The following is a 13,648-nucleotide window of genomic DNA, read 5'->3' as shown; positions in this document are numbered from 1 at the left end:
TAATTTTCGACACCAAACACACAATGAATACACAACCTAGTCACTTCCATTAATGACAGAACAACCACCAATTAAGAATAATGACAACCTAGTCACAAAGAAGTACACATAGGAGCACAAATAAACAGTCATACTATAACTCACTACCCCAAAATAGATACTACCAAACAAACAAAGCAATCAATTGGTTTCTAACCAATTACGTGTATATTTACCTCTTTCGGTTGGTTGAAATGTTGTTTCCTTGTCTCCTTAACTGTGACTTGCTTGAGCTCAACAAAAAGAAACTCACAAAACAAGAAACAAGAAATGGTTTTAGTAATGAAACTAACTGTGTAAAAACATCCATTAAAGCATAAATACAAGTACGTGAGTCTTAATACCAACTGTGTAAAGACATCCATTAAAGACACAATAACCAACAACCAACAACCAACTCAATCTGACTATGAAAAAACAATTTCGGGATCAAAGCATATAAAACAAGGTTCTAAAAACCATTACGTTAGAGTGAAGTACACAGAATGATTATGAACCACAGAGGCTGGTTTACAGAGTTTGAATAGAAACAAGAATCAATACAACCATACAAAGTCCGATACATATCCCAAACAATGAAACTATAACTCATAACACTCATAAAGCACTCGGACTATTACATAGATCAACTCATAACACTCATAAAACAAACACAAAATCTCAAAATCAACCAACCATCTAACCAAATACAGAGTTCAACACTCTGACTAATCGGATCATATGCATCATTTCTCACTTTTTCATTTAGAAACATACAAAACATACAATTGATGAAAATCTTCTAATTCGCAAATAAAACCGGCATACGAACAAAATACATAAATAAATTAGGATTGAGTCATTTTTCACAGAAACAATCAACAATTACTCGACATGCAAGAGCATTCACCGGAATCAAATGCCGTCTGCTTCACCGGAACCAAATCGACGGCGAATTCATGGAGAATCAGATGTGGGAATCAATTAGAAGAGAAGAAAGAAGGAACTCAGCGATTTTGTCGAGAGAGAGAGATAGAAGAGAGAACTCGAAAATGAAAGAGAAACGCCAAAAAAAATTTACTCCATTAATCTCATTTCACCTATCAACCCATTAATATTGTGCCACCTGTCCTCGAAGAAACGTTTCTTTTGCTCCTAAAATTAGAAACGTTTCTTTCAGTTCTTATATTTTGTTTCATTAATAATTAATTTCTCTAACTAAGAAATTTCCTTAGAAACAACTAAGGATCACCAATGAGGATAATCTTATTACAGCTTTTGATCTAACAAAGTTTTATTTATTTATTTATTCAGTTCATCTTCAGACTCGACTAAAACAAAGAGAATCAGCAGTTCAGCTTCAAAAGTTCCTCCTTGCATACACCCTAAAATTGTTTCTATAGTTTACGTTGAAATTATGATTTAAGGCCCATTAAGAAACTAAAACGAAAATGATTTTGGTACCCATTTCTAAATTGGGCCCATAATATAATTCTCCAATAAGCGAATTAAACACACGCGCTTCAGATCGGAGGTTGATCAACGGCGATTTCGTCTCTCTCGCCGATGTCGTCCGCAGAGAAGAGGAGGAGGAGGAAGAAGAAGAAGCCGTCGCCTATACTCCCGCAATCGACGACTCCAAATCCTTCACTTCCCGATGATTTGGTATTGAGCTGCTTAGCACGTGTCTCGAGATTGTATTATCCAACTCTCTCCCTCGTCTCCAAGAGTTTCCGCTCGCTTATTGCCTTACCGGAGCTTTACAAGATCCGGTCCTCTTTAAACCGAACCGAGAGTTGTCTCTATGTGTGTTTACAGGATGGCGATGATGACCCTAACCCTAAGTGGTTCACTCTCTGCCGGAAACCTAATCGAACTCAAACCAATGACGACCTCATCGAGAAGAAGAAGAAGAAGTCAAGTGGGTATGCTTTGGCGGCAATCCCAGTTCTCCATTCTCGTTGTGTGCACTGGTCAGGTCTCGTTGCGGTTGGTTCTAACATCTACAACATTGGCGGACCCATCGACCAAGAAGTAGCACACTCGTCAAGCGTCTCGATCTTGGACTGCCAGTCTCACACGTGGGGCAAAGGTCCAAGCATGCGGGTAGAGAGGAACTAACTATCCAGCCGCTAATTTGCTTGATGGAAAGATATATGTGACAGGAGGCTGCAAAGACTGCAGCAATCCATCTAACTGGATGGAGGTTTTCGATCCCAAAACCCAAACTTGGGAGCCTGTCTCGGGCCCTGGTGCAGAGATTGGTGGTTGTGATGTGCATAAAAGCGCAGTGGTTGATGGAGAGATCTTATTTGCAAACTCTAAAGGTTTGATTTACAAACCCAATGAAGGTAGATGGAAAAGGATGGCATGGGATATGGATTTGGGTTGGGTTTGGTGGTCTTATTGCGTTGTTGAGAACGTGCTTTACTATTATTACGAGGGAGAGTTTAATTGGTATGACACTAAGGTAAGACTCTGGAAAAAATTGAAGGGTTTGAAAGGACTGCCTAGGTTTGCTAGATATGGTGGCAAGATGGCTGATTTTGGTGGCAAGATGGCTGTTTTCTGGGACAAGATTGTGACTTCCAATGGATGTAAGACGAAGGAGATTTGGTGCGCGGTGATTGTGCTTGAAAGACGCGACAGTGAAGAGATTTGGGGGAAGGTCGAGTGGCATGACGCATTGCTTTCAGTTCCCTTGTCATATAAAGTGGTCTATGCTCTCTCCCCTACCGTTTGAGAAAACTTGAATGTGGTGAAATCGGTTGGTTGTTGTGGGTATTGTTGTATCATTTTGTTGGATGACTGTGTCCATGTGTTTTTAGCGTTAAGGTGCATCATTTCACCTGTAAAACTTTGATGTTTAGCTTATTTTGTGCTGCTATGTAACTCTGTTTTGGTTGAATATAAAGTTGTCTTCTTTCATGGGAAGAACAAGTAAATCAAGGGATACACTTTTGATTGAAGAGTGTTTTGGTCGTCTATTACACATAACTGGCTTTCTCTTTCTTGATGACTCGCTGATGAAGTTGTTTCACAAGGGCTTCTTCTTACCATCTTATTATAAAATACAAATTCCTCTTCTTTTTTTTGGCCAAGAGGAAACGAAAACAATGTGATCAAACATAGTATTATTATTCATTTATATACAACACTCAAAACTAGGCACAACTAAGCTCTGATAACACGTAACATCATGAGATTTTGCGGGGAAACATATCATTGTGGAATTAGAGGCCATCCGGTCTAGCTATACCATCTTTGTTGTCTAAATAGCTCTGAACTTGCTCAAAGGCCTGATGATGTATTATTGAGTAGTTAGAGCTTATTAACACACAGGAACAAACTCCAATGTACACAACTGAATAGGAACAGAGGCGTTCTGAGACTTACCTCAATGGCGACTTCAGTTGGTGTAAGATCTGAGACGCTTTTATAACCGAGCTTCAATGCAATATCTGAACAATTCGAGTAAACTAGTCACAAAACAATAGGGGCTGAGATTGTGTAAAGCTACAGAAGGTGGAAAGGACCATACTCTCCAAGGAAACTCTCGCGTTGGCATTATTGTATGCTTCACCACGTCCATCCCAAATTTTTGAAAGACGGTTTAAAGCCTATATGAAGTCACAAATGATCAAAACCACTGATAAAAGCTTAACCTGTGTTTACTTAACAATAATAGTACTACCGCTGTGTATATGTCCTCTGACTCATCATCATGTAACAATGGTCTTGAATCAGTCCCTACAGCAGCAATTCTATGCGCTAAGACTTCTAGAGGAACATCTAGCCAAATGCTAATACCTTTATGCATATACTTCCTGTGTACCAAATGGTAATAAAAAGAGGCATTGTTACCAAATTATCTGACTTTCACATTATACATCACTATTGAGAAGAAAACGAACCAATTGATGGGTCTTATGACAGCACCTCCCCCGGTCGAAACAACAACTTGATGATACGTCAAAGAGATCTTTTTTAGTGCCTCAGTCTAGAAAGAAAGCATGTGGTGAAATTAGCAGCAAGAATAATCAAAGAAGCACCGAAGAAGAGTTCAACATAACAGAATTAGCAACAGGGCTTCTTGGTAACACAATCTATCTACAACTATAGAGACATGTTAGGGGAAGAACCACCAACCTCTTTTTCTCTGAAAACACTCTCACCGAAATGCTCAAATATCTCAGCTACAGAAGTTCCATTCATCGCTTGCTCGATCAAAGTGTCACTGGGACATTTACAAAACAATGTTTAAGCTCATCTAAAGCTCAATAGACACAGTTGAAAATGGACAGATAAATATACTACCTATCAAACAATGTATAACCAAGTGCTCTTGCCATTATCTTTCCCACTGTCGTCTTCCCGGAACCCATCATTCCTAACACATTCACGAGGAAATTGTTCAACTACAAGAATACACGAGAAGCTAAAACAAGACGCAAACTAAGGAAGAGACAAGGAAACTGACCAACAAGATAAATAGATTGTCCATTTAAATATGGTTTAACCTCTTCAGCTTTTCTCTGCAGAAGCTAATGTAATCCATTTTCAACATAAAACATTGATAGAAAAAGGTAGAAGAGATAGCACACAACATCTAAACCATTTCACTAAAGACTGAAATGTCTTGATGAAATCACAGAAGAGTATTAACTTGCCTTCAAAATCTGTTCTTCATCAGATGGAGAATGAAGAAGACTTCCAGTTTCCAACACTGCAACAAAAAAGTTTAAAAGAAAAATAAAGATGGAGGAAACACATCATTTTTGTCATCGAAACAAGACACAATCGAATCATATAGAAAGATTCATGCTTTTTTTGTGAGAAGAACCTGAGGAGTTGTTATCAGAAACAGATCTTAGTCGATGATCCCTTCTGTTATCAAGAGCTAAAGAAACAACTCTAAGCCTTTTATCTTCTTTAAATCTCAGTGAATACCTCAGAGAACCACGAGGCTTCCCTTCAAAAGTCCTCAAATCAATCCATGATGAGCACTGAAACCTCTGAATAGTAGCTACTTCCATATTATTCTGAAAGTGCACAGTAAAAGAATTCAGATTTTATCTTAAAAAAAAAAAAATCATTCAGCAATTTTTCATTCTTTTGCAAAGAATCAAGAACTCATCTTCAAAGCCAAAATAACATCAATGGAACCATTTCCTTAGAAAAATGGATTTAAAATATAAAAACACACACTAATTTTATGGTCATCTGGCAATCTAACTAATACAAATTCAGCATAAACAATGAATGCAGAGACAGACAAATGAAAACGGAGATTCGAGAATGGTTCACCTTTTTTTCTCAACGGCGGAGCAAGAAGACACAAGAGGCACAGACTCTCTCAATCTCTCTCTTCTTATTGGCGTGAATGAGTACTCTACTTACTAGATTTATGTATTTATATATTCTCTCGGTCATTGTATAATGATTTATAAACAGAAATACATGTAAGAGAGGTTGGTGAAAATTCCAAAATTTATGTTTCTTTAGGCCTAGTCAATTATGCATTTAATTTGAATCAGACCATAAGATATTTGCTTATTGTATGTGACATCTGTCTCAGAAATTTCTTTATGTACCACAAGTCACAAGACCACTCATGGATAGTAATTTATTTCCTAATGTTGTTTTTATACATTTAGAAAGATTGAAAAAAGGATAGCATCTCTAATCTCTATGGCAAAAATGTAATTATGGTAGGTGAAACGTGGAATGTAGAATTAAATAATGAATGGGCCCATTCAATGTACGTGGTAGGCCCATCTAAATCTTAACTGTTCATCCAACCAACCCTGGTCTATCCAATTTCTGTCATTTTGATGTTTAGTAAGATAACTGTCTGCCGTTTTATTTATCTGATCCAACATCCTTTCTTCGCTTATAACAAAAAAACGGCAGCATGTTTCTCAATGATCTACGCACGCGCTCTTCTTCTCTCTCTCAGTCTCAGTAAGTCAGCAGTATGATGAGAAGCTATGGGAGTTGGCGTAAACTGCAAGGAACTATACGTTTCTACTCTTCTTCTGCTTCGGCTCTAATGGAGTTTGTTAACCTAGACTTTCCTTCTACGATAGGAATCCGAGGAAAGCGCGATTTTGCTCGTCTCTTGCAGCTGCGTGCGTCCGATGATCCTTTGCTGCTCTACCACAACAATGTAGTTCATGGTCAGGTTATTGTTTCGGGTCTTGGCTCAGATACGTATCTTTTCAATATTCTGATGAATTTGTATTCGAAATCTGGTGGTATGGTTTATGCACGTAAGCTGTTTGAGAGAATGTCTGAGAGAAATTTGGTTACTTGGTCTACGATGGTTTCAGCTTGCAACCATCATGGGTTTTATGAGGAGTCTTTGTTTGTTTTCTTACAGTTCTGGAGAAGTAGGGAAAACAGTCCCAACGAATATATTTTGTCGAGTTTTATCCAAGCTTGCTCAGGGTTAGATGGTAGTGGTCGTTTGATGGTTCTTCAATTGCAGAGTTTTCTTGTAAAGAGTGGGTTTGATAGGGATGTTTATGTTGGCACCTTGTTGATTGATTTCTATCTAAAGGAAGGTAATCTAGATTATGCAAGGCTCGTGTTTGATGCTTTACCAGAGAAATCTACAGTGACTTGGACGACAATGATCAGTGGGTGTGTCAAAATGGGAAGAAGCTACGTTTCGTTACAGCTCTTCTACCAACTAATGGAAGGTAATGTTGTTCCAGATGGTTATATTCTTTCGACGGTTCTAAGTGCCTGTTCAGTACTTCCGTTTCTTGAAGGAGGGAAGCAGATTCATGGGCACATCTTAAGATTTGGACATGGGATGGATGCTTCACTGATGAATGTGCTTATAGATTCTTATGTGAAGTGTGGCAGAGTTACAGCTGCTCGTAGGCTTTTCGATGGAATGCCGAATAAAAACGTTATTTCATGGACCACATTGCTGTCTGGTTTTAAGCAGAACTCTCTTCATAAGGAAGCCATGGAATTGTTCACCAGTATGGCAAAGTTCGGTTTAGAGCCGGATATTTATGCTTGCTCTAGCATACTCACATCATGTGCCTCAGTTCAAGCTTTGGAATATGGAAGACATGTTCATGCTTACACTATCAAAGCCAATCTTGGCAATGATAGCTATGTGACTAACAGCTTGATTGACATGTATGCGAAATGTGATTGTTTGGCCGATGCCAGAAAAGTTTTTGATATTTTCGCTTCTGATGACGTGGTTTTGTTTAATGCGATGATTGAAGGTTACTCGAGACTTGGGACACAATGGGAACTACATGAAGCATTGAACATCTTTCATAATATGAGGTTCAGATTGATTCGACCTAGCCTATTGACATTTTTTAGCCTTCTACGTGCATCTGCTTCTTTAACAAGCTTGGGACTGAGTAAACAAATCCATGGATTGATGTTCAAATATGGGGTTAACTTAAACATATTTGCTGGAAGCGCCTTGATTGATGTTTACTCAAATTGTTACTGTCTCAAGGATGCGAGGCTTGTGTTTGACGAAATGAAAGAGAAGGATCTTGTTATCTGGAATTCAATGTTTTCAGGTTATATTTAACAATCAGAGAATGAAGAAGCTCTCAATCTGTATTTGGAATTACAGTTATCAAGAGAAAGACCTGATGAATTTACTTTTGCCGACATGGTTACAGCAGCTGGCAACCTAGCAAGTCTTCAGTTGGGTCAAGAGTTCCATTGTCAGCTTCTGAAAAGAGGCTTAGAGCGTAATCCGTATATAACAAATGCTCTACTAGATATGTACGCCAAATGTGGTAGTCCCGAAGACGCTCATAAGGCTTTTGGTTCAGCAGCTTCAAGAGATGTGGTTTGTTGGAATTCTGTCATCTCGTCTTATTCGAATCATGGAGAAGGCAGAAAAGCTATTCAGATGCTTGAAAAAATGATGAGTGAGGGAATAGAGCCTAACTACATCACCTTTGTGGGAATTTTATCAGCGTGTAGCCATGCTGGTCTTGTAGAAGATGGTCTTAAGCAATTTGAGTTAATGCTTCGATTTGGAATTGAGCCAGAAACCGAACACTATGTTTGTATGGTATCTCTTTTAGGCCGTTCTGGTAGATTGAAGGAAGCAAGGGAGTTAATTGAGAAAATGCCGACAAAACCAGCTGCCATAGTATGGAGGAGCTTGCTGAGTGGATGTGCAAAGGCCGGAAACCTCGAATTAGCTGAACATGCAGCTGAAATGGCTATCTTGTCTGATCCAAAGGATAGTGGATCGTTTACTTTGCTTTCTAATATATATGCGTCGAAGGGTATGTGGAGTGAAGCAAAGAAGGTAAGAGAAAGAATGAATTTTGAAGGTGTGGTGAAAGAACCTGGACGTAGTTGGATTTTGATTGATAACGAGGTGAACATCTTTTTGTCCAAGGATAAATCTCACGGCAAGGCTAATCAGATTTACGAAGTACTAGAGGATTTGCTTGTACAGATCAAAGGGGGTTTAGTTAGCTAACTACTACACAAGAAGTCATTTTCTATTGAGTGATTTAGTCTGTTTGGTTAAAGATCTGCAGCTAGATTTGTCCAGAATCCACATCAGTGGATAGTCTTGGGCATAATATCCGAATCCGAGCCTAAAAATCCGATCCGATCCCAATCGAAAATTTAGAAATATCCGAACGGATTCTAAATTTAAGGATCCAAAAATCCGAATCCGAACCCGATCCGAACCGAAATCCGAATGGATATCCGAACATGCCCAAAATGAAAATACATAGTAATAATATATTAGTAATACTTACAAGTTGTAATAACTTAGGTGTCTATAAATTTTTGGATATTTTAAATATTTTTATGTATTACAACTATTTTTGAGTATATTTAGGTAAAAAATAAGGGTAATTTTTAGATATTTTGGTTTATTTCAAGTAGTTTGAATTGATTTGGACAGACAATTTTAGATTTTTGAATACTTTGGATAACCGAATCCGAACCCAAAAAATCCGATCCGAATCCGATCCAAATCCGAAATTTGAAAATATCCGAACGGATTTTAGAATTATAGATCCGAAAAATCCGATCCGATCCGAACCGAAAATCCGAACGCCCAGGGCATAAAGAGGTATCAGTCACGCCTGACTGGAACGTTGAAGAAAGAGTTAAAAATCTCTATGTTAATGGAGTTGCTGGAGATGAGACTAAGCAAGGATGGTAAAAGAAGCGAATGTAAACCTTACAAATAGAAGCAAAATATAGTACGACCGTACAGTGTGAACCAGAGATGGCGAAGCTTAGAAAGCAAATGATACGAGTTAAAAGACGAGGCAAAGAAGAAAGCATACGCAATGTCAAGCTCGAGAAGAATCTGAAAGGTAAACAGAGCTAGCAAAGAGGCAACTTTACCGGTTCGGTTGTCCGTTTCTTCTTTTCACGTTGACCAAAAAAATGAAAATAAAAGAATTCATTTGAATTTGGCTAAACCGATTTTTAATCCAGTTAAACCCAAAAACCAATTCAAAACAGTATTTAATCAACCCAAACCAAAATCTCAATCGGTTCCAACTTTTCTTAAACCGGAAACCAAATTGGACATCTAGTTGTTGTTATATTAGGCCCAAGAAGTTGTTGGATCAGGCCGAGTTCTAGACAGTTGTGTGTGTGTGTGTTTGGTCGTCGTAATCAGGTGGGCGAAACGAAAACCCTCGGGAATCATCATCTCTGGTTCTTTCTTGTCCGTCGTCACTTTTCTTACCTCAGATTCCGGTGTCCTTCTTCCTTTCACTACTCGCGTTTAACCTCTTTACCTTTAAGTTGTCTCCGTTAGCTCTCTCTCTCTCTCTCTCTCTCTCTCTCTCTCTCTCTCTCTGCTTGGACTGCAGCAGCCATGTCGACGATTATGCAGAAGATCAAAGAAATTGAAGATGAGGTAATCTTTCAATCCTCCTCTGATTCCTTCAATATTTGGATGCATAGAACTGTAAATCCGATCTATTTCTTCTTCTTAGTTGGTTCTGAATAAAAGAAATGATTAATTGTTTTTATAATCTATGTGACTCACAAGTACGAGGTTGTTTTTTTGTGTTTATGTCGTAGATGGCCAAAACACAGAAGAATAAAGCTACTTCTCATCATCTGGGTTTGTTAAAGGTACAATTTTTCCAGCTAGCTGAGAATTTTGCTGTCGCTTAGTTCTTGGAATCGTTTTTTGTGTATCTTTGAGAGTGGGAGTGAGATTGAATAGTTTTAAGTTTTATTGCTGAAGATTGTAAATCCTGGATGAAATCGTATGAGCTCCCAAATCATGAAATAAGCACAAGGATGAATTATTTCCTTTTTATTAAACAATATGTTAATACCAAATAACGTGGTGCAAATTATTTCATGGATCTTACGAGTGTGATACATGAAAGCTAACTACTAGTAGGCAAGCAGGAAATATCAGTCCATATCGATATTAGAATTTGGTACTTTTTCACGCACCATTATTAGCTTCTCTTTTATTTTGATTGGTCTATTTTGCAGGCCAAACTTGCTAAGCTACGGAGGGACCTTCTTGCACCACCTACCAAAGGTGCTGGTGGTGGTGCTGGTGAAGGTTTTGATGTGACTAAAAGTGGAGATTCTAGAGTTGGCCTTGTTGGGTTTCCTTCCGTTGGCAAATCAACGCTCTTGAACAAGCTGACTGGGACTTTTTCCGAGGTTTGTATTGTAGTTATTTATTAAGAATATTGAACTTCCTTTTTTTCTTGTTGTAATTGGAGTTTTTGAAACTTACCACGTATCCAAGTCATCCTATTTCTAGGTTCTTTTTTACCAACTTCTTGTGCAATATCACTTATAAAACGGGCGCTAGTCTCGTCTTGGATATAGATGAACATAAATCTTGGAATTAGGTCTGTACTTTTGGCTGATACTCTATCTTCTGAAGTTACATGCACTTTGTTTTTGCAGGTTGCTTCTTATGAGTTCACGACTTTGACATGCATTCCTGGTGTTATTACATATCGTGGAGCTAAAATCCAGGTATGGTATCTACATCTATGCGTCTGTTGTTTGTTGTAGAAAAAAATGATAATTCGTGATTGTCTAATTGTTTCCTATGTTTTGGTAATTTGTGAAACACAATGAAATCCTTGCCCTTGTATATGACTTCTTGGTGCTTAGATTAAGCTCAGAACGATATGTAATTATTCTTTGGAAGTTGATGCTAATACTCTTTTCTATGTCCCATTTAATGGGCTTGCAGTTATTAGATCTTCCTGGTATTATTGAGGGTGCTAAAGACGGAAAAGGTAGAGGACGACAGGTAAGTCGTGTATAAATCTCTTGAGTATTTCATATTTTGACCCTTTTTAATCTTTTTTGACACTTAACTCTTTCCAGGTTATAAGTACTGCTAGGACATGCAACTGCATCTTAATCGTTCTTGATGCCATAAAACCAATTACCCACAAGCGTCTCATTGAGAAAGAGCTCGAAGGATTTGGAATAAGGTATAGAATAATGCTTATATAATAACCTTCATACACCGTATATTTGATAGTTTCTGGTAGGCAGTCTAACTCGATCGTGTACTCATGCTATTTAGGTTGAACAAGGAACCACCAAATTTAACGTTTAGGAAAAAAGAGAAAGGTGGTATAAATCTTACTTCTACAGTCACTGTCACACACCTTGACCTCGACACTGTCAAGGCGATTTGCGGTGAGTACAGGATGCACAACGCTGACATCACCCTGCGCTACGATGCAACTGCTGATGACCTCATTGACGTCATCGAGGGCAGTCGGATATATATGCCCTGTATCTACGCTGTCAACAAGATCGATCAAATCACACTCGAGGAGCTTGAAATTTTGGACAAACTTCCTCATTACTGTCCTATCAGGTAAATAGTTGTTAAATTACAGGCAGGAGGATTAGCATTTAAATTATTATTATTTTTTCCCCTCATTGAGATATAATAATCCTGCAGTGCGCATCTGGAGTGGAATCTTGATGGTCTTCTGGATAAGATATGGGAATACTTGGATTTAACTCGAATCTACACAAAACCGAAGGCAATGAATCCAGATTATGATGATCCGGTTATCTTATCTTCCAAGAAGAGAACAGTAGAGGACTTTTGCGTCCGGATTCATAAAGACATGCTTAAACAATTCAAGTAGTAAGTAACTGAAAGCTTATCATGTTTTCTGTTTCTCTGATATATGGTTTCTTGCTCAAGAACATCATCGCTCATGAGTACTTAACTTATGATCTCATATGATGCAGCGCTTTGGTTTGGGGTTCAAGTGCCAAACACAAGCCGCAAAGAGTTGGAAAGGTTAGTCTTGTTGCAAATTAAGCAAAAGTTGCGAAGATTTTCATAGTTACTATCAATAAGGCTCTTGGGATGGGCCTTGCAATAGTTAGAATATCCCTTGACTAAACTGAAATCTATTCTTTGGTAAATTCATTAAAATCATTACAATATCCCTGACTAACAATTGCTGTCTTGACATGGTATGTTATGTATGGGAAACACCTCAGGAACACGAGCTCGAGGATGAGGATGTTGTTCAGATCGTGAAAAAGATATGATTTTTTTTCCAGAGAAGTCAAGAGAGCAACCAAAGTAGCCATAATGAGATCTTCTATTGGTTGGTTTACTCCTCAGCTTATCCTTTTTAATGTATCATACTATGATATTTTGTATCCAAGACGGAATCATGTCTGTGTCTGCACCCTTTTTTGTCTTTTTTGGAGACTTTTTTTGGTTACATCTGTTTCCAATAATATAATAGCATTTGATAGATGTTGTCGGAACTCCCTCATATTATTGTGTTTGCCTAGTAGTACTAGTAGGTAGATTTTCTCTTTGTTTTTTTTGTTTTTTTCTAAAAAATTTCTTCATGGATTAAAAGAATTAACGGTTTAAACGGCCTTCATTGCAGTGACCCGGTCTTATCATTAGTACTATTATCATCTCTTAAATAGTTGTTTTGTCATTAAATGTTAATTTAAAGATTATAATTACTTGTACTGTTGATTTAGAAGATTTAATGACACTAACAAGAAGTTGAGATTTGCAAAACTACTAGAACGAGAACGACCTTCATTGGAGTGCCAGTGACTGGGACCAGTGAATTCTGATTGCACGACCTTGATTTGTCTATCCTCTCTTAAAAGTTGTTTGTCCTTTAATGTCTGAAATTGTAAGATTAGTGGACCCTTTTTGAAATCCCCCATCAGTTCGTCCAGCCATCTGTGTGGTTAGTAGTTAGCCAAGGACATCAACATATTTTGTGATTGCAGAGCGGGTCAGATTTAACTTTTTTTTTTTTTTTTTGAAATTAGGTCAGATTTAACAGTTACGACAGCTGTTATTATTACTTTTAGATATAAACGTGTTTCCTTTTCTTGATTTTATTGTAACCAACGTTTTCAGTAGTATGTACAACGACGTTTTCAGTAGTATGTACAACCAACGTTTTCGTGTTTCCTTTTTGGCTAACTATTTTTTTTTTTTCCGAATCCTGTCCATCGAGGTAAAAACTAAAATTATACGCATTGAAACTCTACTTTTGAATTCTTAAAGGTTAAAGTTTAGTAGTTACTCTAAAACAGTAAAACTGTAACTTGATAAGTTTGATAACTTGAAAGGGCAAATATG

At 37.8% G+C, this 13,648-nt stretch overlaps 2 protein-coding genes and 2 pseudogenes across 3 annotated transcripts; 3 read left to right on the top strand and 1 right to left on the bottom strand.

Moving 5' to 3' along the window:
* On the top strand, positions 1,515 to 2,946 carry LOC104720875 (annotated as a pseudogene).
* Positions 3,046 to 5,452, bottom strand: LOC104720874 (shikimate kinase 2, chloroplastic-like). 2 transcript variants are annotated; one of them, XM_010438772.2, is made up of 11 exons: positions 5,326 to 5,452; positions 4,862 to 5,060; positions 4,689 to 4,744; positions 4,499 to 4,562; positions 4,336 to 4,408; positions 4,168 to 4,255; positions 3,933 to 4,018; positions 3,713 to 3,845; positions 3,560 to 3,638; positions 3,415 to 3,479; positions 3,046 to 3,317 (listed from the first exon to the last, which is right to left on the bottom strand). In XM_010438772.2, the coding sequence occupies exons 2-11, from the start codon at positions 5,052 to 5,054 to the stop codon at positions 3,252 to 3,254; spliced, it is 903 nt and encodes a 300-aa protein (XP_010437074.1). In that variant the 5' UTR covers positions 5,055 to 5,060; positions 5,326 to 5,452; the 3' UTR covers positions 3,046 to 3,251. The 2 variants fall into 2 exon arrangements, with proteins under 2 accessions (XP_010437074.1, XP_010437075.1); XM_010438773.2 differs by having other exon boundaries at positions 3,051 to 3,317; positions 4,499 to 4,553; positions 5,326 to 5,450.
* On the top strand, positions 5,947 to 8,878 carry LOC104720873 (annotated as a pseudogene).
* LOC104720872 (developmentally-regulated G-protein 3) lies at positions 9,651 to 12,801 on the top strand. Its single transcript, XM_010438771.2, has 10 exons — positions 9,651 to 9,919; positions 10,087 to 10,140; positions 10,516 to 10,692; positions 10,945 to 11,016; positions 11,240 to 11,299; positions 11,377 to 11,486; positions 11,582 to 11,881; positions 11,969 to 12,160; positions 12,268 to 12,319; positions 12,526 to 12,801. Exons 1-10 carry the CDS (start codon positions 9,878 to 9,880, stop codon positions 12,574 to 12,576), a joined length of 1,110 nt encoding a protein of 369 aa, XP_010437073.1. The 5' UTR covers positions 9,651 to 9,877; the 3' UTR covers positions 12,577 to 12,801.

Source organism: Camelina sativa, chromosome 11 (assembly GCF_000633955.1).
Source record: "Camelina sativa cultivar DH55 chromosome 11, Cs, whole genome shotgun sequence".
In the NCBI taxonomy this organism is placed as follows: domain Eukaryota; kingdom Viridiplantae; phylum Streptophyta; class Magnoliopsida; order Brassicales; family Brassicaceae; genus Camelina; species Camelina sativa.
The sequence above is the reverse complement of the archived record's forward strand: the minus strand, read 5'-3'. Positions and strand labels throughout refer to the sequence as shown.